This window comes from Mustela nivalis (genome assembly GCF_964662115.1).
Source record: "Mustela nivalis genome assembly, chromosome: 7".
Lineage (NCBI taxonomy): Eukaryota > Metazoa > Chordata > Mammalia > Carnivora > Mustelidae > Mustela > Mustela nivalis.
Genome location: NC_139026.1, coordinates 133,870,164 through 133,890,158, shown reverse-complemented (window position 1 = coordinate 133,890,158; position 19,995 = coordinate 133,870,164). Strand labels below are relative to the sequence as shown.

Genomic DNA, 19,995 nt, shown 5'->3' with positions numbered 1-19,995 from the left:
AAACGAAGAAAACAAGGTAGTGATATGTGTGCTGTAAAAATCTAAACCCTTGATGTAAAATAATTATGATTTGAAATATGTCTTCTCCTGTGCATTCTATACAAAACAGATCTCAACGATCCTGTTGATTTTTACATAAATGTTAATGGGAAGCCACATCATTAATTTGGGAAGACACAGGTCACTGATTCAGAATTCAGCAAGTAAATTATTGAGAAACTATTTTGGGTAATTTGTAATAAAACATACTTGTTTTATTTTACATATATTTAATGAAATTGGGGGGAAAAGTTTTTATGGTGCTTCCTAGAGCAGCTTCCTTTTTCAGAAAAACAAAAAAGGAAACAATGTATGTTAACCTGAACATTCTTTTTTTTTTTTTTCAAATGAGCATTTTTTAAAAAAAGATTATTTATGTATTTATTTGATGACGGAGATCACAAGTAGGCAGAGAGGCAGGCAGAGAGAGAGAGAGGAAGAAGCAGGCTCCCTGCTGAGCAGAGAGCCTGACTCGGGGTTTGATCCCAGGACCCTGGGATCATGACCTGAGCCGAAGGCAGAGGCTTTAATCCACTGAGCCACCTAGGTCCCCTAAGGTGAACATTCTAACGTAGGCACTTTTTGTATAGGATACCTACTCTTGAAAACTCTTCAAAAGCTATAAAAGATCTTACAAATTTATATTCTACTGGCAGGTGACAGTTTTTGGCTTATAAGGATCAGTTTTGTCAATACTGGGCTCGAACCTGACATGAAGAAAACTAGAGTCATTGAATAGATCTATGCTTCCAATCATGTATTCCTTTAAAAATTATTTTATATCATAATGAAAATATATTTTTTTATTTTTTAAACACTTTTTAAAAGATTTTATTTATTTGACAGAGAGAGAAATCACAAGGCAGGCAGAGAGGCGGAAGTAGGCTCCCTGCTGAGCAGAGAGCCAGATGCGAGGCTCGATCCCAGGACCCTGAAATCATGACCTAAGCCGAAGGCAGAGGCTTTAACCCACTGAGCCACCCAGGGGCCCCATGAAAACATTTTTAAAAAGTTTGAAAACAATACCAAATTATCAAAATAAGTACCACAAATCCTCACATCACATTAGAGGTGCTGACCCAACTTCACTGATAAAAGAGAAACTGTGTGTGTAGCACGGGTGTGGGGCAAGGGATGAGGGGGACACAGGAGCCCAGGAGGCAGCCTGCCAAGAGCCAGCAGGAGAGCTTCGAGCTGCTGTAGGGATGCTCCACACACAGACCCAATCACTTGGATATCAACTTCCATTTATTCTTCCCCTACCCACTTAAGCCTCCAGACTCGCTCAGTATGTGAGAAGTTTAAGGAACATTTGTATGTGATCTCAAATAGTAACCCAAACCTTGGCTAAGCATTTAAACAGCAAGATGTTTTGTATCAAGGGTTTCTTTCTTTCTTTTTTTTTTCTGAAGATTTTATTTTATTTGAGAGAGAGAGAGAGAGAGAGAGCACAAGTGGGGTAAGGGGGAGGGAGTTAGAAAGGGAGAGGGACAAGCAGACTCCCCACTGAGCAGAGTCTAAGGAGGGGCTCAATCCCACAATCCTGACATCATAACCTGAGTCGAAGTCATATGTTTAACTGACTGAGCCACCCAGGTGTCCATTGCTGTATAAAAGGTTTCTTAAATGCATGGCTGTTTTAATGCTTAAAGAAAATGCCTATAAAATGGCCTTTATTACTTGGAGAGCTAAAATAAGACTAATGCTAGCACCACGGCCCACATACGGTTTGTTTCATGGGGAAGAAATCCGTTTTGCAAGCAAAACAACTTGAAGAGATTCACAAGGGATCTATTTGAATTACCCCCACATTTTTTTTTTTAATCAGATGACTGACTCTTTTTACTTTGTAATGTAAAAAAAAGTTGAAAGTGTAGATACTGTATAATGGATGGGTTTTTGTTCTTTGTAATTGCCACAAGTTATGTGTTGGAGCCCATATTCAACATCTCAAAAGCTTCAAACTTTAGGCTATGAACAGCTGGAGAGGAAAGTCATGTACATTACTTACTCCAAGAGAAGCCAGAGCCGTAACTGCAGTTCTTGTTTCCATTATGTGCTGTAAATGGTTTCCTGCTTATAAAATGACTTCCAAATTTTAATTCTAAACCCACGGGCAGATATATAAATGATATATGTACATCCTTCTACAGAACAAATATTAATAGCTCACTTTAAAAATGAACTTTAGTTCCATTAATAGCCAGGAAGATGTGTTCCCGTGATGGATAAGAATGTTCCCCTTTGGTATAAGTAGGAGTAGAAGCAAGTAGAGTGAATCTTCAAGATTCTAGAACAACACTTTGTAGGATACCTAACGGGCTCCAAAGAACAATGGCATTTGTTCCAACTCAAACAGATGCCCACTGGTGACTCATCAATGGTTGGTTGTTCATTCCCCTTGATTTGAAACAAACTTCTAGGGAACAGGGTTCATTTCTTTTGAATGGGCTACACCACCATCGTTACACCGTAGTGCCCGACTGAAAGAGCAGACAAAACCCACCAACTACAGCATCAGCTTGATTACAACTTGAAGAGAACTTCAAGCTTTCTATCACACTTTGATTACCGGTGTCCTCTCTCTCACATTGAAGAAAGGCAGAAAACAAACAAAACAAGCAAACAGAGGCAGAATTTGGCTAACAGTCCGTGTGACAGAAGCAGAATCTTGGCTAACAGCCAGTGTGAAGGCTCCTGTAGAGAGAGAGAGGCCTCCCTTACCAGACTTGGAGCTACTTGTTTGCTGCCCTTTGAGCTGCTAACTAAAAGCTTCTGGAAAAATATGGGAGTAGACATCCCCAAATGACGCCAATACAAACATAATAGGGAAAGCTGATCCATGAACACCTTATTCGTTGAATTAAAAACTTTGACAGAATTAATGATACATTTTTCAGCTGCAACTCACTTAGAAGAGTTTGAATCTTGAACATTCCAAGGTTACAACTATACTCTTAATTATTTGTAGGGACGGGGGCTGTGATTGTTATTTGATTTTCAGACCACTGTTTTTAGATATAAAATTGTCCCTTTAAATTTTGTTAAAATCAATATATTTAAAATAGTTCACCTAGCGCTGGAAAAGGACAGCAGCTTCAGCATCAAACTCCAAAACAATCTCAGGAGTCATGTGTTCTTGAAAACTATGCATCCAGCAAACTATGGATTAAGTCAGTGCCATAAATTCATTCACTAAAAATTTAGTCTATTGATTATTGGTATTACTGTAGTCTATTGATTATTGTTTTAAGGGAAAGTAAAGGGGGAGGGGCACCTGGGTGGCTCAGGAGTCTGGACTCTTGATTTCCGCTCAGATCTTGATCTCAGGGTTGTGAGTTCAAGCCCTGTAGCAGGGCCAGCCCTGCACATCTGGCACAGGTTCTCTCAATGGTAACATTAACAGCAACAAAAAGGAAGTAATGGGAAAACGATATTCAAAATACCTTTATAACCAACTTTGCTGAAGTGTCCCATATTATTAATTAATTAATTGACATATTACAAATACAAATAATACACAGGAGTGTCCTGTATATGACCTATCAGTTAACTCGGGCTAAATAAGGAAACCCTTTCCTTATATATGCTCATTGGAACATAAATAAAGGCTCTGATGTTGTAGGACTGACTGTCTGTAGAGATAATGTCTGTTGGTTTAAATAGAACCAGAAGCTGTTTCATCTGTGAAGGTGTTGCCTGAGGCTTCTGTCTTGCTCAGACTGCTCAGATTATCTGAATGTCCATAAAATCGAGAGTGGTATGTCTTACCTATAAGCAATTACGGAACTATTAAATCAAGGTGCACTTGAGTCAAACCTATGATTCTATTGGATCAAGAAAATGTGACCATGACTTTAATTAATGTTTTGGCTTAACAGCTGTTTCTCACTTACAGAAATCAGAGTAAGTGCATTCTTATTATTTTGTTTGTTTTTTTATGATTTTATTTATTCATTTGACAGAGAGAGAGAGAAAGAGATCACAAGTAGGCAGAGAGGGGGAAACAAGCTCCCTGCTGAGCAGATAGCCCGATGTGAGGCTTGATCCCAGGACACTGAGATCATGACCTGAGCTGAAGGTAGAGGCTTTAACCCACTGAGCCACCCAGGCGCCCCAGAGTAAGTATATTCCTGACCTGTGATAGCTACAACACGCAGCTGTAGTTAGCATTTCTCAGTTACAATTTTTGCATTCACAGAGAAGTGACAGAGTGGGGAAAAACAAAACAAAACAAAACAAAACAAAACAAACATGTGCACGCACATGTTAAAATCTAGAGAATCACTGATTAATCCCATATCCAGCGAATCCCACAGCAACTACCAGATCACTCAGCTGCCAATGCTTGGCCTATAAGATTAGGAAGCAGGGATTCTTGAGTAGTTACCCCAGGAAGGCACTTGAAAGGATTGTGAATGGCCTGGATTCTAGCTGAAATTTTAACCTGTTGGGGGCAATTTTGAGTTGTTTTGTTTTGAAAGTCTCTCAAGGATATTTAAAAGAGCCTTCCAGAATAGTTTCATTTGTATCAAGCCCAAAGGCAAAAAGCGTTAAGAGCATTAGGATCATGGATAAAATTCAAGACTATCAAACAAAATGCACTGTTAACTATAACAACCTATAAAAGGTGAAAAGCAAATAATTATTGAAAATTATGGGGGTGCCTGGATGGCTCAGTCATAAGGCCTTTGGCTCAGGTCATGATCCCAGGGTTCTGGGATGGAGCCCCATGTCAGGCTCCCTGCTCAGCAGGAAGCCTGCTTCTCCCTCTCCCACTTCCCTTGCTTGTATTCTCTCTTGCAGTCTCTCTCTCTTTCTGTCAAATAAATAAATAAAATCTTAAAAAAAAAGAGAAAATTATGTACATTGGTTTAAAGGTTAGTTCCAATAAAACCAGGTTCTAGCCTCAACTCCAAAAGAAAAGAATCACAGAGATCTCCCAAGACAGGCTGTTAATTAATCAGACAGGAAATAGATGAGGATGTACCCAGTTCCATGAGGGAGGTAATTCTAATAGAAGCCTATTGAAAAGTCCAAACAAACAAACAGACAAAATTTACTTATTTCAGGCTCTGGTTAGAAAGGATTCTGTGAGCAGTGTGAGGAATTAAAGCAATTTAATTTAATGAACATTCATCGAGTACTCGCTACATGTTGGGCTCTGAAGATACAAAATTAATTAAAACATAATCCTTGACCTCAAGGAGTCTGCAGCCTAGTGAGAAAGGCAGAATTATAAACCAAATATTTTTTACTGGAGCCTAGAGGAGGGAAGAACATGAACAAGTCACAGTAATTTTCCGGATTTCAGTAATAAGAAATGAAATGTAAGACGACATCCTGGCATGAGTAAGTGGGTGGAGAGAGATGTCACTTACTGAAGAAGAAAGGTGACAAGTTCAGTTCCGGGTAAAGTTCCGGAAACTCGCTTAAATGGAGGTCAGGAATTCAAAAAGTGGGATTGGTGGGAGGTGGGGGCTTGAGCATCACTAGCAAGAAGGGATGAATGAAATAATGGAAACAGATGATCTTTCCTAGTGAGTGTAAGAGGGTCAAGGACAGAACACTTCAGGGCAGTTAGCATTGAGGACAGTAATTCCCAACCTTGGCTGTATGTTGGAATAGAGTGGGAAAATTTAGAAGATATTGGTGCCTGGGTCTCATCCCAAGAGACCTGATTTAACTGGTCTGGGAGAGGGTCTGGGCACTGGGATTTTACAAAGTTACCCAAGTCATTCTAATATGGAGCCAGGATTGAGAACTAATCATCTATGGGATGGTACAGGAAAAGTAACAGAAAGGTGGTATTTGGGATGACAGAGGAGGGGTCTTCCAGAAACACGAACCTGCCAACCACATTGAAAATTACAGTAGGGCTGATAACGGAGAGACTAAAATGTTTCTGATACAAATAATGACTGATGAGATTAGGAAAGTCCATTCCAGTAGGGCGGGAGATGTCAGAGCCAGATGCTGCAAATTCAGCGCATGCAGGTGGGGCAGAAATCAATCCAGCGCAATGAATACTGAACATGCTTTCAAGAAGTTTGGCTATGAAGGAAGAGAGAGGCCATGGCTAAGAGATAAGCAAGTTGGAGAAGGGCTTTTTTTTTTTAATGATTTTTAAAGATTTCATTATTTATCCAGACTGCGGGATGGCACTAGCAGAGAGCAGAGAGACAGACAAAGACAGAGAATGAGAAAGAAGAGAAGGAATGAAATTTTGGTGGACCAGCTCCTGGGGTAGATGAAAGCTATGCAAACACAGATAAAATCTTATATTTTTGTCCCCCCTCCTTTTTTTTTATGGGCCCAAGAAATGTCAAGTGTTTTTCTTTTGGTACTAGTGTTTTCACAATGCAATTCTGAAGTAAATTCTCAATAAACCTATTTTGAATTGAAAGAGGTATATGTCCCTCTAATTTATCTCAAATTTAAATAAAAACTTTGGTTCTAATCTGTAAGCACAAAACAATTTCATACTATTAAAGGGAGCCCAATGACATACGAAATGATAGAAAATACGACAGCTTCTCTTAGACCTGATAAAATAGTTTAAATAATTTCAATACTACAGCTTTGCCAAATGCAATTCAAGTAAGTCTCTGATTTTTGAAGCTGAATCATAAATTACACGTTGTACCCTGACAAAATTGCCATTTCGTGGCATTTGCATCAAACCCATTATCTTGTGTTCCGTTGCCTAGTTACGGGAATTTTGAAGTTTAATGCATTTTAGACAGATATTTAAATTTCACACAGAATTTCAGCTATGCAGTCTACAGAAAGAGGAACAGTTGGACACATCTGCTTCCTTAAATTTCCAAAGGAAACTTTGTTTACACAGGCTCAGACCTGCTAGGTTTTCTGGCAGGGTGCATTCATTTTCAATGGAGGACATTCAATACCACACTTTGAGACACAACGAAATTATACTTGTTTTCTGGTTTTGTTTTTGTTTTTACTAAACACACAGAGAAAAGAAAATCTTTCCTTTGCCAATCTGTTTAAGGTTTGAAAACTGTGAAGTCCTGCTTTGTTGGTAGAATTCTGCATATAACACATACACAGGCATGCCTCTCTATCGTGGTTTGACTTACCTGTTCCCAGGTGAACACATGTTGATTGAAATAATACTGAATTTGTTCATTTGCAATATTAATGCACAGCTGCTCAAAGGAATTTTTTTTGAAATTTTCGAAGCCAAATATATCCAGAATACCGATGCTTAGTTCATCACCATTCTCACTGGAAAATTGAAGAGGCAGGATTTTGAGTTCTTACTTTCTCAAGAGGGAATGTATAGTGGGGTATCTTCAAGGATACTTTTGTGATTTAACTAAGAAACTACTACCATGATGGAGAGTGAAAATTTCTCCAATGAATATAAAGTAGGTAGCATTAACTTTAATATATAAAAGATACACGATTTGCCTTGTACTACAGACACAGCTCCTTCACTTTCTCCTGGAGGTTCACGGATGTAAGATCATAGCCCTGAGTCCTGAATCATAGGGAAAACCTGGCCAGCACTCCAAACAGCAAAAATAGGTTCAGTAAAAATTATAACAGAAAAGTAAAATTTCTGTGTAAGAGTATCTTTAGTCTCCCACTTTAGGACAATTAAAACATGTTGCTAAAAATATTTACCTCTCTTAAAGAATCAATATTTACTTTTGAGTTATTCCTTCATAATTATTTAATATAAATAAACAGTAACCTGGAGAAAGTTATAAATATATTTGGATTTATTTTATAATCAAATACTTTAAAATGCAGTTAAATATTATTTTATTAGTTTTTTAAAAGGTTTTATTTATCTGAGAGAGAGTGAGAGAGAGAGAGAGAGAGAGAGAGAGCATGAGCAGGGTGAGGGTCCAGACTCTGCTGAGCAGGGAGGCAGACCTGGGGCAATCCCAGGGCTCCAGGATCTTGACTTTAGCCAAAGGCAGATGCTTAACCAACTGAGCCACCCAGGCACCCTAAATAACTATTTTATAATTAAATATTCCAAATGCATGCTTTTCCTGTTCCTCCATAATAATTAATTCCTCTCTGTTCATTAAAAGTTAGATACTTGGTCAAAAGTTTACCCCTCCCCCAAGAAATATATGCATTGCAAAGATACTTTCATGTCATTTTAAAAAGGAGAGAATAGAGGTGCCTGGGTGGCTCTGCAGGTTGAGTGTCAAGACTCTTAGTTTTATCTTGGGTCTTAATCTCAGGGTCATGAGTTCAAATCCGTTGTGGAGCCTACTTGAAAAAAAATTGAGAGAGTATAAACATCTCTCTGTATTCACTATTTATGTAACCTAGGTTAACTCTTGGTGCTGTGTGAGGAGGTGATTTGGAAATGACTGCTGTTAGCTGCACGCTGAGAAGTGAAATATATTCTCTGTATTTGGAAGAATTGACTGAACTTAGAATGCAAAGTTCCAGAACGCTGTGACGGGATGGACAAATGGAAAGCTATCCAAGTACTTCAGAAAAATTCCTATTTATGAAGAATGAGTATAAATATTTGCTGGTTTAGTCAGAATTATCATTCTTTAAAAAAACTGTTGTTTCACAGGATCCCACTGAGATAGATATTTAACTTGTCTAATAATGTGTTAGAACCAGGAGGACCTTGGAGTTGACCTTGTTCAGGGATTCTTAAACTGGGATCTGCTAATGGCCATCAAGGGTCTGGAGTCACAATCATGTGCCGTATTTTGGTGGGTAGGTGTCCATTTTTTATTTTGGAGTGAAGAATGTAGTTTTCAAGAGATTCTTTAAAGCCTCCAAGTTACCTGCCAACAATTAAGACCACTGAGTTGTCATTCCATGCCTTTACTGAACAGGCTGAAGAGGACAGATGCAAAGAAAGGCAGTGACTTGCCCAGGGCTGCACAACAAGTTAGCGGCAGAGCCTGGCACAGAATGTAGGCTCTTCGAAATCTTAAATGTAAATCTTTCCAGATTGAACTAAACCATTTGAATGGTCCTATTTTAGTTTCTTAAACATTCTGTAAAAAAAAATTTAAAAATCTAAGCTTCGGATAGCTTCCTTTATTGTAGGGAAAGGAAAGTGACTAAAGAGGGACTAGGCTGTAGCTGAATTTTCAGAAGATCGCCTGCTTGGGTTGTACTCTTCCGGGTACCACTGAGGGGCCAGACATGCAGATGGTAACTAACACAGCGAGGCTGTCTGTGGACTATACAGATACTGAAAATTCTCGAATGTTTCCATTTTCATCTGAAAATGTGGCATCCTACAGATGGCTACACAGGAACATACAAAGTATCTTGACTGTTAAATCCTAATGGGCAAATTGGATTTGATTTGCAGACCCAGTCAGATAGGCTACAGGGAGGCAAGAAGCAATTCTGAGGGATCCAGAGTTGAGAACAGGGAAGAATAATGGACATTCTCTGAGGCGTTTTGGATATGTATTTTAGTGGAAAAATGAGAGTGAGTTACTCATCTGAAATGTGTATAAAATGGTCTTTTATGCTTAGCAAGCAAATGTGAGCAAGGTAACTTAAGGTCAGCAGCTATCTTATTTTTTTGTATACAGATTTCTACAGATTGTATAATTTGTGGCAGAACAAAGTTTTAGGTGTAAACGTAGGGACTTATATCTATGCACAACTCCTGGTAGGTACACAGACAGCATTCAGTTAATGGTGGCTGTGATTCTTTATTTCTAAGATGAGGGCATAGACTTATGGTCAAATAACATTATTGTTTAGATAAGGGTTCTGTCATTTACTATTTATTTAGAGTGTTTCTGAACCAAATTTCATTACAGGTCATAAGACTTACCCTTACAGGGCTATGGTGACAGTTAAAATATAAAGAGAAAGTTTTCCTTTGTCTTCAAGAGTTAATATGATCCCTTAGAACAAAGAAAACATGAAAAAAAACCCCTGCTAAAATGACATTTCATGCAAGTATCAAATGGTTTATACTTCACAACACACTCTCTTATGAAAAGAACATATACATGGATAAGATGTCACAGGAAAAATTCACTTTCTATTATGTTTGCTCATGTTGCTACTATTTTATGTTCCAGCACTTTAAAAATTTTATAGCTATCTGGCCAAATAAAGTGCTACTAGGAAATAAAGCAGATCTATTGAAAGAGAACTAATAATGACACGGTAACATTAGGAACATCCCTCGGAAGGACTCCTATACAAATCTGTAAATTAGAAAACAGATCTATATCACGTGACATTTGGGGAAAAAATGTCTCCATAGGAATTTTACCTTAGTGAGGCGCCATGCTTCAGTAAGCTGTTGATATGATTGACTATCCAACTAAAGAGCCGCCCGTATAAAGTTTTCGCCATGGCATCTCGGACGTCAGTGGCTTTTTCTACGGTATTGGGTCGTATGATGGTTTCTCCTCTAGTGACCACACAGTGGGAGGTGAGAGCTTCTTGGAGCTCATCTGCCTGAATGCAAAGCAGAGAAGCAGCTGGAAGAAAGAACCAGAGGTGCTGTTAGAAAAAGTCACCGCCATGCAGTCGCTTCCCATAGAATGAAAACGTCTCAGTCTGCCTTCTTCCAATGACATGAAATAAATATGGGAAGACTTCATAATGTAAAAATAAGTTCCTTTACAGTAGTTGTCCTGGGTCTTGATCATTTTCTCTATTTGACTGGTCAAATGTAGGCTGACGTATAATACAGCACAACCCAGACTGAACTGGCTGACAGCAGGGAAAACATTCACACCAGCCAGTGGTTGTTTATGTAATGCCAAATATAATGTCATTGAATTATGTTAAATAATGTAAAATTTAAATTATTCATTTAAATAAAGAATAGATTTGGGATAATTTCGATACTCATTACTACATACATATTTTTTTAAATGCAGAAATTAATTAGAAGATTTACTTAGACTTTAGGGATAAACCAAAACAAATGTATTTTATGTAACTTCTGCACTATTTAACCAAAAAAGCATAAACCTTATCTTGACACACACACACACACATATATATATATTTAATCATACTACTTCTCAGTTATACATTTTAATTACTGAAGTTTGTTAAAATGTGATGCCTGGAACACTTACTTATATTTAATGATAAATATCACAGGGGATTTTAAATAAATAATATTTAAATTCAGTGGAGAAAACTTATTTTTGAATACAGTAAACATCTTTAAGCCAAACTATTACATGACAGACTATTTTTTAAAATCAGTGGTTCTCCTTTCAAATTATTTTCAATATTTTGAACTTACTTTTAGCGTTTGGGACAAGCTATTTCTTGGCTGTATGGCTGGGATCATTGAACCTTAATTAAATAATTTTTTTCTTTTTTCAGGGATGCCTGGGTGGCTCAGTTGGTTAAGTATCTGGCTTCAGCTCGGGTCATGAGCCCAGGGTCCTGGGATTGAGTCCTGCATTGAGCTCCTTGCTCAGTGAACAGCCTGCTTTTTTCTCTGCCTGCCATTTCCCCTGCTTATGTACTCTCTCTCTGAGACAAATAAATAAAATTTTAAAATCTTAAAAAAATTGAAAAAAAATTTTTTTCACACTGTGGAAGTAACACAAAGTCACTGCAGAAATCTTACCTTTGAAGTTAATATTCTGCATTTTTTCCTTTAAGCATGTTTTTTGCTGTTACCCTGCACATACATTTCATCTTAATAAAGTATCTTAAGCATTTCTCATTTTGTTAAATATTGCTTATAAATGATTTAATTTGCTATATAATATTCTGCTCTATGTCATAATATATAAACAATTTTTAAGTTGTTGGATGTTTAGGTCATTTCCATATGTTCATCATTATAAAGAATGCTGGGATAAATATTTTGGGCATGAAGCTAGGTTCTTGTATTATTGTCTTAGCATAAAGTGCCTAAGTTCAACAACTAGTCCAGAGTATATAAACATATGTAAGCCTTTTGATATATACTATTTAGCTGTTTTTTAGAATCTCTGAACCAATTACGTTATTATCAGCCAAGTAAAAAACCAATAATTTCAATGCAATTTCATGGACACCAACAGATTATTATTTTTTGAAAATGACCAATTTGATAGGAAAAAATGCCTTTGTTTTTCAATTTGTTTTTAACTGACTCCTAGTGAAGCTAAATACTTTCTTCTATTCATATTTTTATTAGGGATTTGTGGTTTTATTTTATAAATGGCCTTTTATCATTGATATATTTGTCTTTTCCTAATCAGCTTAGAAGAGTTCTTTATAGCTCACACATGTTGCTTATATATGTGTTAGAAATATTTTCTCTCATTTTTCACTTGTATTGTAATTTCATTTATTTTTCTTTTGTTAGTATGAAAGTTTTTAATTTTTATATAGTCAAATATCCATTAAAAAATCCTTTCTGCTTTTGCTTTTCTGCACATAAAATCCTTCAAGTCTTTTCTCATCTCAGAATTATATAAATGTACTTTGTCTTGTGCTTTTATGATTTTTTGCCTTTAAATTGATAAAGGTTTGGAATTTATTTTGGTATATGGTATATGACAAGAATTCAGGCTCTTCTCCCAAATGGCTAGCCAGTTCACTGTCCCTACAGCACTGACTCCCTAGCGATTTTGTAATGCCATTTCCAGTAATTCTACCTGGATAGTGTCTCCCATTGATTAATATGTCTATTTCTATTCCTACATTGTTCATTCATTCGACGTATATTTATTGAGTGTCTACTATATGCCAAGCATTCTACCTGGGAATATATTACTAAGTATAATACCTTATAAGACAGACTTCTCGTTTTGATCATCTTTATCCAGAAGGAATGTTAAACTAATCAAGAAATTTAAGTGGGAATTAAGAAGGAGAAGAGGGAGAGGAAGTTCAAGGAGGGGAAGAGGGGCACTGAGAGAACCTACTGCTCACGCACTCAGTGGTTTCTGAATGACTATGGAGAATGGCCTGGAAAAGCTCAAGGGTTGATGTGAAGGGACAACTGGGAGGTCCCTTAGCTCAGCTGAGAGGTGACAGTGTCTTCAGTGAGAATGATGATAATGGAGATAAAAAGAAATAGTCAGTTTTGAGAGCTATTTATAGAATAGAATAGACAGAACAGGTGCCTGATTGAAACAATGCACCTATAAATCCATCAGGAAACATGGCCTTGGTTTGCAGATAATTCCTTGCAACTTAATTACAAGAGATTTTAAGTAAGTCAGCAAAAATTTCTATTTTCTATGAATGGCTACTCCAGAAAGCACTTGAATTAATTTTACCTACATTCCCATTCACATTAACCTTCTATGACCCATTTGACTGTCTCCTTCTATTCAGAATAAAGGTTCTCACTTACCAAAGTCATTTCTTAGTTTGTTAGTTTCTAAGTATATGAATATCTACAACATAGCTCTATTGTAAATCATTCTATTCACTGCTGATAACTTTCCTAATTATAATCAATGGTTAAATTTGAATCCATCATTAGAGTTTTCTGTTTTTTCCTTCTGTTTCTGATAACTGAGGACTGCTGGGAGCTACAGATCAGCTCAGAGCTACTGGCTCATGGGCACCAAAAACTACTTGATTGCTGAACAAAGGGTCAGCCTGGGATTTAAGCAACCCGCAGTACATTGGCTAAAAGAAGGCCCAGCTTGCTGTGGGCTTCTATGGCTCAGAAAATCAATCAATAAATATCAGTCTAAAACCTTCTGTGCCAATTGACTTTTTTTATATAAGAAAAATTAGAGCAGGTTCCCCGATCCATGCCAATCATTACACGCCGAACCTGCTGTATGACTGAGCTGGTCCCAGAGACACGGTGGGAGGGAGATGGTAGGGATCTGGGGACAGGTTCAGGCCAGGATGCCTGGCATTTTGTCCCCTGAAATTACCCTAAAACCTCTCATTCTGTTCCTCATTAAGTATAAATCAGAAAAAATACATATAAATAAAAACTTGTATCATAATTCCTTAAGTTATGAATGAAATGTCTAAAAAATCTGGAACTATGGGGGCTTATGACCATATTAAAAATTTTTTAAAAAGTGTATATTCTAAATAAGAAAGCTATGTCACCACACGATCAATGGGAAAACTCAAGTTATTGGAATAATTCATCAAACTTTGCTAGTTAGAGAAAAATGTTGATTTGAAGCAAATACCATGATGCACTTTTCTTATATAGAAAATGATCATAGGACGCCTGGGTGGCTCAGTGGGTTAAGCCTCTGCCTTCGGCTCAGGTCATGATCTCAGGGTCCTGGGATCCAGCCCTGCATCGGGCTCTCTGCTCAGCTGAGAGCCTTCTTCCCCCTCTCTCTCTGCCTGCTTGTGATCTCTCTCAAATAAATTTAAAAAATCTTAAAAAAAAAAAGAAAAGAAAATGATCGTAAAGTCAGTCAACCCAGGGTGAGTATAAAAACCACCCAGTATGAAAATAAATATACAAGTCTTTATTACTTATAAAAGGATACAGATGCTAAATCTATAAAATAATAGCGTTTACTCCTTTCATATCAGTTTACTAAATTTTAGTGATATTTTCTGTGTTTTTACATTGAAACATCAATAGCTCCTAAAATAGGAAAGCCTAATCTTGAGAAAAGTTCTCTACAGTAATCGGTTCATTTGTAGGCATGAAGATCTGTTTCAAATATTGGCCTTTAAAAACTTCATTTTATGCAAATTGAATCAGAGTATTCTTTTTTAGGATTCCAGATAAGTACAACTGCCTGAGATTATCTTTATGAGACACTTACAGTATTTCATTAGGCATTTTTCAAGAGTTCAGTTTTGAGCAGAAGATAGTAACACTCACAGTTCTCCAGAGCTGCGTGATTGGAAATGTGGCTCTTGTCAATCTGGTGTTCAGTTGCCACGGAAGAAAACTCAATGTTGCCCACATTCAAGATTGCAGCCAGTATACTGTATATACTTCCAAGTTGCTGAAAAACACCATACAGATGTTAGCATCACCCTCCCCTGGAGGATAGCAAGGCGGTGGCGATGGCTGGGGACAGAGCGGGCAAGATTCCCAAGGCTCCAGCACCAGGTCATTCCGCAAAGGATGATGTCAGCTTCTGAGACCCACGTAGGCTCAGTCTCCTCAGTCATTTTAGTATGAGAGGTGGACATGGTGCCTCTTTGCCAGGGAGTGCTAAAATAATATTTTATGAATGCAAATACCAGTAAAAAATAGAAACGAGGAGCTCCCCTAGGAGGAAGTAGAAATAATTGAATTCCTTAGGCCACAGAGCAATCTATCTACGTGAAACTGAACTTCAGAACTTTAACATGGTCCTGTCCAGATGCTCCTTTCCCTTGAGGCAATCTTAAGAGTGACATTTTATGTGTGGATAAATGAGAATGAGGAAAGAGAAATCCAAAGAGCCCAGTGCCCAAATCAAAGGACACATGTGATTTAAGTTTAGGCATGAAAACTCTGCACAACAGCTTGGAGTCTAGAGTGGTAAAACCCTTTTAAATAAGGTACATCAAAATACATCAGAAACACACACACACCCACCACTGTTCTTGGAGGCACTGGAGGCATTTTGCCAAGTAGACTATGCTCATTGTAGTTGTTATTCCAACTATGTTCAAGTGCAGTAAAGTATTGGAAATAGACAAAATCCTTTATGTCTTATGCCTTTATGTCTTATGTTGCTGCCTTGATTCTAACTCAGCTCCTACACTTATCAGAAATGATTATCCCATCTGTTCCAACATCCCAATTCATGCTAAAAACTATCATGAAAAGTATATGAAAAAAATCTTCAGGGGTATTTATTCATTCATATATAACATATATATGAGTACAGATTAAATGAATATATAAACCTTAAATATATTTATTGAATGACTATACAGACATATCCTTTACTCTCTATGTTCTTACTTATCTGGTGCAACATATACTTTCTGCCAGGCCTGCTCTAGTCACAGGGGTATCAGCAGAGGCAAGAGAAGACATTTGTTTCCTTGGGGTCTTCAGGCAAGGAGAAGGCCGACATTAAGAAAACAAACAAAGAGATGAACGTGACATTTTCAGTAACTAAATGGGCTGTGAAGGAAATAAAATGAGAGGAAAATATAAATAAAATGTGAAGGAAATAAAATGAGGAGTGATTGTGACTGGGGAGGGCAGGGAGGGCCTTTTGAGGTGGGGAGGTTAGAGAAGGCAGTCCTTTGGGAAGCAGAGACCTGGATGACAAGGGAGTCAGCCAGGAAAGAACTGAATCAGACTGTTCCAGGCAGAGGGGACAGCAAGGACAAGAGCCTACTTTGCAGAAAGAAGGCCAGAGTGGGGCTGGAGGACGGCGAGTAAGGGGCAGGGATGTGGGTGTCATAGGGGCCACAGAGGTGAGCTTGGACAAGACCAGCCAGGCCCTCTGTGCTACCAGAAAGGGTGTGGGTTTCATTCAAAGGGCCATGGAGAGCCACTAGAGATTCCAAAGTAGGCAGCTGTGATCTTTGAAACATGACTCTGCCAGGATGTGGAAATGAACGGATTGGAGGCAGACGGAAGCGTAGAATGGGCAGGAGGCTAGGGAGAGGTGGTGGCCTGGACTAGGATAGTGGCAGAGATGGAAAGCAGAAGACAGACTGGGGCATATTTGGGAAGTAGAGCAGTAAATACGCTGATGGGCTGGTGTGAATCAATTTTCGATGAAAATTCTCTTGGTAAGGAATTTCCATTTGTAAAACGCATAACTTGTAAAGAACCAACCAGCATGGGCTTCAGTGGCATGTGGAGAGTTAACAGAGCCTCTGACATCCTGCTCTACTTCTCACGGGACAATGACAGACCTTGTGGATAATCTATACCAGGAATACTTCATAAATAGGTTGTTGAAAACTATGTTCCTTTGACACTCTGTGTGTTTGTCAATTAGGGACTAAAAAGTTCAGATGCGTCCATTCCAAAGTCATATTTGAACAGTGTTTAGAGATCCACAATAGAGAATCACATGCTGAATCGATGGACATACAATTCTTAGTCAGCTGTTTATGAGAAGAGTAATCCTCCCAGACTGGGGATATCCTTGATATCCTATAATTACAGTATCCATTTGGATTAAAGGTGGAAGCAAAAAATCAGGGCCCTGGCTCAGTTTGGCTTGGCAGCTACCTTGATAGGGCTCAAAAGGGCCTGACCTCAGGTATAGGTATGACCTTGACCAAGCACTTGGGTTATTCATGGTACAAAGACTAATCATCTCTGATGTTGGTCACCCTAAGGAATTCAAAACAACTTTTGTTTGATGGTTAACAATAATAAGCAAAAGAACATTTTCCCATATAAAAGTACTGAGGCGATCTAACAACTTTCCATGGGCTTTGAATGAGCTGAGCTTTGAATCCTGACTCCTAGCCCACTGAATGTGCTATACCTTCCCACGGAGGAAGAGTGGCTTGCAGGAGAAGTGCTCTCCAAGTGTTCTGCGGAGTCTGGAAAACACTCACAATCCCTTCTACCTACTCCCCCTCCTGCTGTACAGCTCTGTCTTTCCTGAGGGACCAGGACTGCTGTTGCTTTTGCTATATTTGCAAGGACGAACACATTTCTGGTTTGCTGGAGAGTCAGACCTTCATGGTTCTGATGCATCAGGCTTGAGCCTATTCCACTGCTGCTCTGGACATTTCTGCTCTCTGTGCTTGTACACTAGGCTGGTCTGCTAGGCAGACAGCAACCCAAAACTATGTGTGTGGGCAAGGTCACTTTCCTCTCTATACCAAGTTAATCTGCCCAAGGCAAAAGAATTCTGTTAGAAGGACTATCCCTCTTCCAGAAGTTTATTGTCCTACCCCTCTTATTCAGTCATCCACCCAACCATTCATTCATTCAACCATCTTCTGTTGACTATTTATTAAGCATTATGGGAGATAATGGGTATATACCGAGAAATAAGAATAGTTTCTGCTCTCAAGTACTTTACATGTTCCTAGAACCAAAGGGCATGGATCATTTCCTATACTGAATTTCTATAGGGGTCATGTCTACTTTCTGTATTTTATTATAGTTTTAAAAAAATTAATAGGCTTTATTTTTAGAGTAGTTTTGGGTTCACAACAAAACTGAGTGGAAGTGCATAGTTCCTAAGTAGCCCCTGTCCTCCTGACTCTACACACACAGCTTCCCCCATTATCAATATCCTGCATTAGAGCGATACATATGTCATAATCAATGAACTACACTGACACATCATTATCACTCAAAGTCCACAGTTTATGTTAGAGTTCACTCTTGGTTTTGTACACTCTCTGGATTTTTACAAAGCTATAATGACACATTTCTACCATTAGAGAAATTCCATTACCCCAAAAGTTCTCTGAGCTCTGTCTGTTCATCTCTCTTTCTCACAATCTCTAACCACCACTGGTCTTTTACTGTCTCCATGGTTTTGCCTTTTCCAGAATATCCTATAGTTGGAATCCAACAGTATATACAACCTTTTCAGATTGGCTTCTTCCAACCAGTAATGTCTATTTAAGGTTCCTCCATGTCTTTTCATGGCTTGATAGCCCAGTTCTTTTTAGTGCTGAATAATATCCCATTGTTGGGATGTACCGTGATTTATTTATCCATTCAACCACTGAACTTGACATCGCAATTACTTCAAGCTTTGGCGATCAGGAATAGAGCTTCTATAAACCTTAGTGCACAGGTTTTTGTGTGGACATACGTTTTCAATTCCTTTGGGTAAATACCAAGGACCTTGATTGCTGGATCACATGGTGAGAGCAGGAGAACTCTTCCCATGGAGAATGTCACGTGAAGAAGAACTTTTTTTTTTTTTTAAGATTTTTATTTTTAAGTCATCTCTACACCCAATGTGGGGCTCAAACTCATAACCCTCATAACCCTGAGATCAAGAATCACACGCTCTCCTGACTGAACCACCCAGGCGCCCTCTGCCATGTGAAGAAGAAGACAGAAATCAAGGTGGGGCATCTGCAGTCCGAGGATCGCTAAAGATTGCCAGGGAATCAGGGAAGAGGCATGTGATCTTCCCTCACAGCCCTCAGAAGAAACCAACCTTGTCTCAAACTTCTCAGCTCTAGAACCATGAGGAAATACATTTCTGTTGTTTAAGTCACCCAGTCTGTGGTACACTGCTATAGCAGCCCTAGCAAAGAAATATAGTATCAGTGCTTTTTTGTTACATTAATGAATAAGATATATAGCCTTGGGATAAGCAACGTGCTTATCCTTAACTGTTTAAAACGCTTAAGGGAAATATCAAAGACATAGTAAGACAATCTGACAATTACTTTTGTGACTTGAATGTAAATACTTATTTGATAGTACACTTATAATTTTAATTTGAAAAGCATAACATAATTTGACTGCAAATTATTTTCAAATGTATAAGATAACTTGATCTACTACATTAGTAATTTTGAATTATTATATTTTCAGGGCTAATAAATTTAAGTGTTAGGAAGATTTAGTTAAATGATCAGGAAGTTTAGAAAGTATCATTCTTTGTAAGACTGCTGTGTCGTCATTCAGAATATTTGAAAGACGGAGATGCACTAAATTTTTACCTGGTTTCAAGGATTTAAAGAACTTAATTAATTATGTCAGTTTAGGACAACTTAAGGTTCTATTTATGAGTTAAGTGAACAAAGTTACTGAATGTTGTTTCTACTCTTATACAAACACTGTTAGATGCACAAGTTCAAATAAAAGATGTGTCAAGAGAATGAGAAGACAAGCTCCAGATTGGAAGAAAATATTTGCAAAAGGTACATCTGGGAAAGGACTGTTATCCAAAACATACAAAGATTTTTTTAAAAGTAAGGGATGCCTGGGTGGTTCAGTTGGTTCAGTTGGTTAAGTGGCTGCCTTCGGCTCAGGTCATGATCCCGGTGTCCTGGGATCAAGTCCCAAATCGGGCTCCTTGCTCAGCAGGGAGTCTGCTTCTCCCTTTGCCACTCTGTCTGCCCGTGTGCTCACTCTCTCTCTCGCTCTCTTTGACAAATAACTAAATA

At 38.2% G+C, this 19,995-nt stretch overlaps 1 protein-coding gene across 4 annotated transcripts in view; it reads right to left on the bottom strand.

Annotated features, from left to right (window-relative positions):
• MYO3A (myosin IIIA) overlaps positions 1-19,995 on the bottom strand; it is a 241,353-nt gene that overhangs the window by 91,786 nt on the left and 129,572 nt on the right. For all 4 annotated transcript variants that reach the window (XM_082740863.1, XM_082740865.1, XM_082740866.1 and 1 more), the window contains exons 18-20: positions 14,816-14,942; positions 10,301-10,511; positions 7,143-7,290 (exon numbers count right to left, since the gene is read on the bottom strand). In XM_082740863.1, coding sequence (XP_082596989.1) covers positions 7,143-7,290; positions 10,301-10,511; positions 14,816-14,942 — 486 coding nt within the window. The remainder of the gene's footprint in view (positions 1-7,142; positions 7,291-10,300; positions 10,512-14,815; positions 14,943-19,995) is intronic.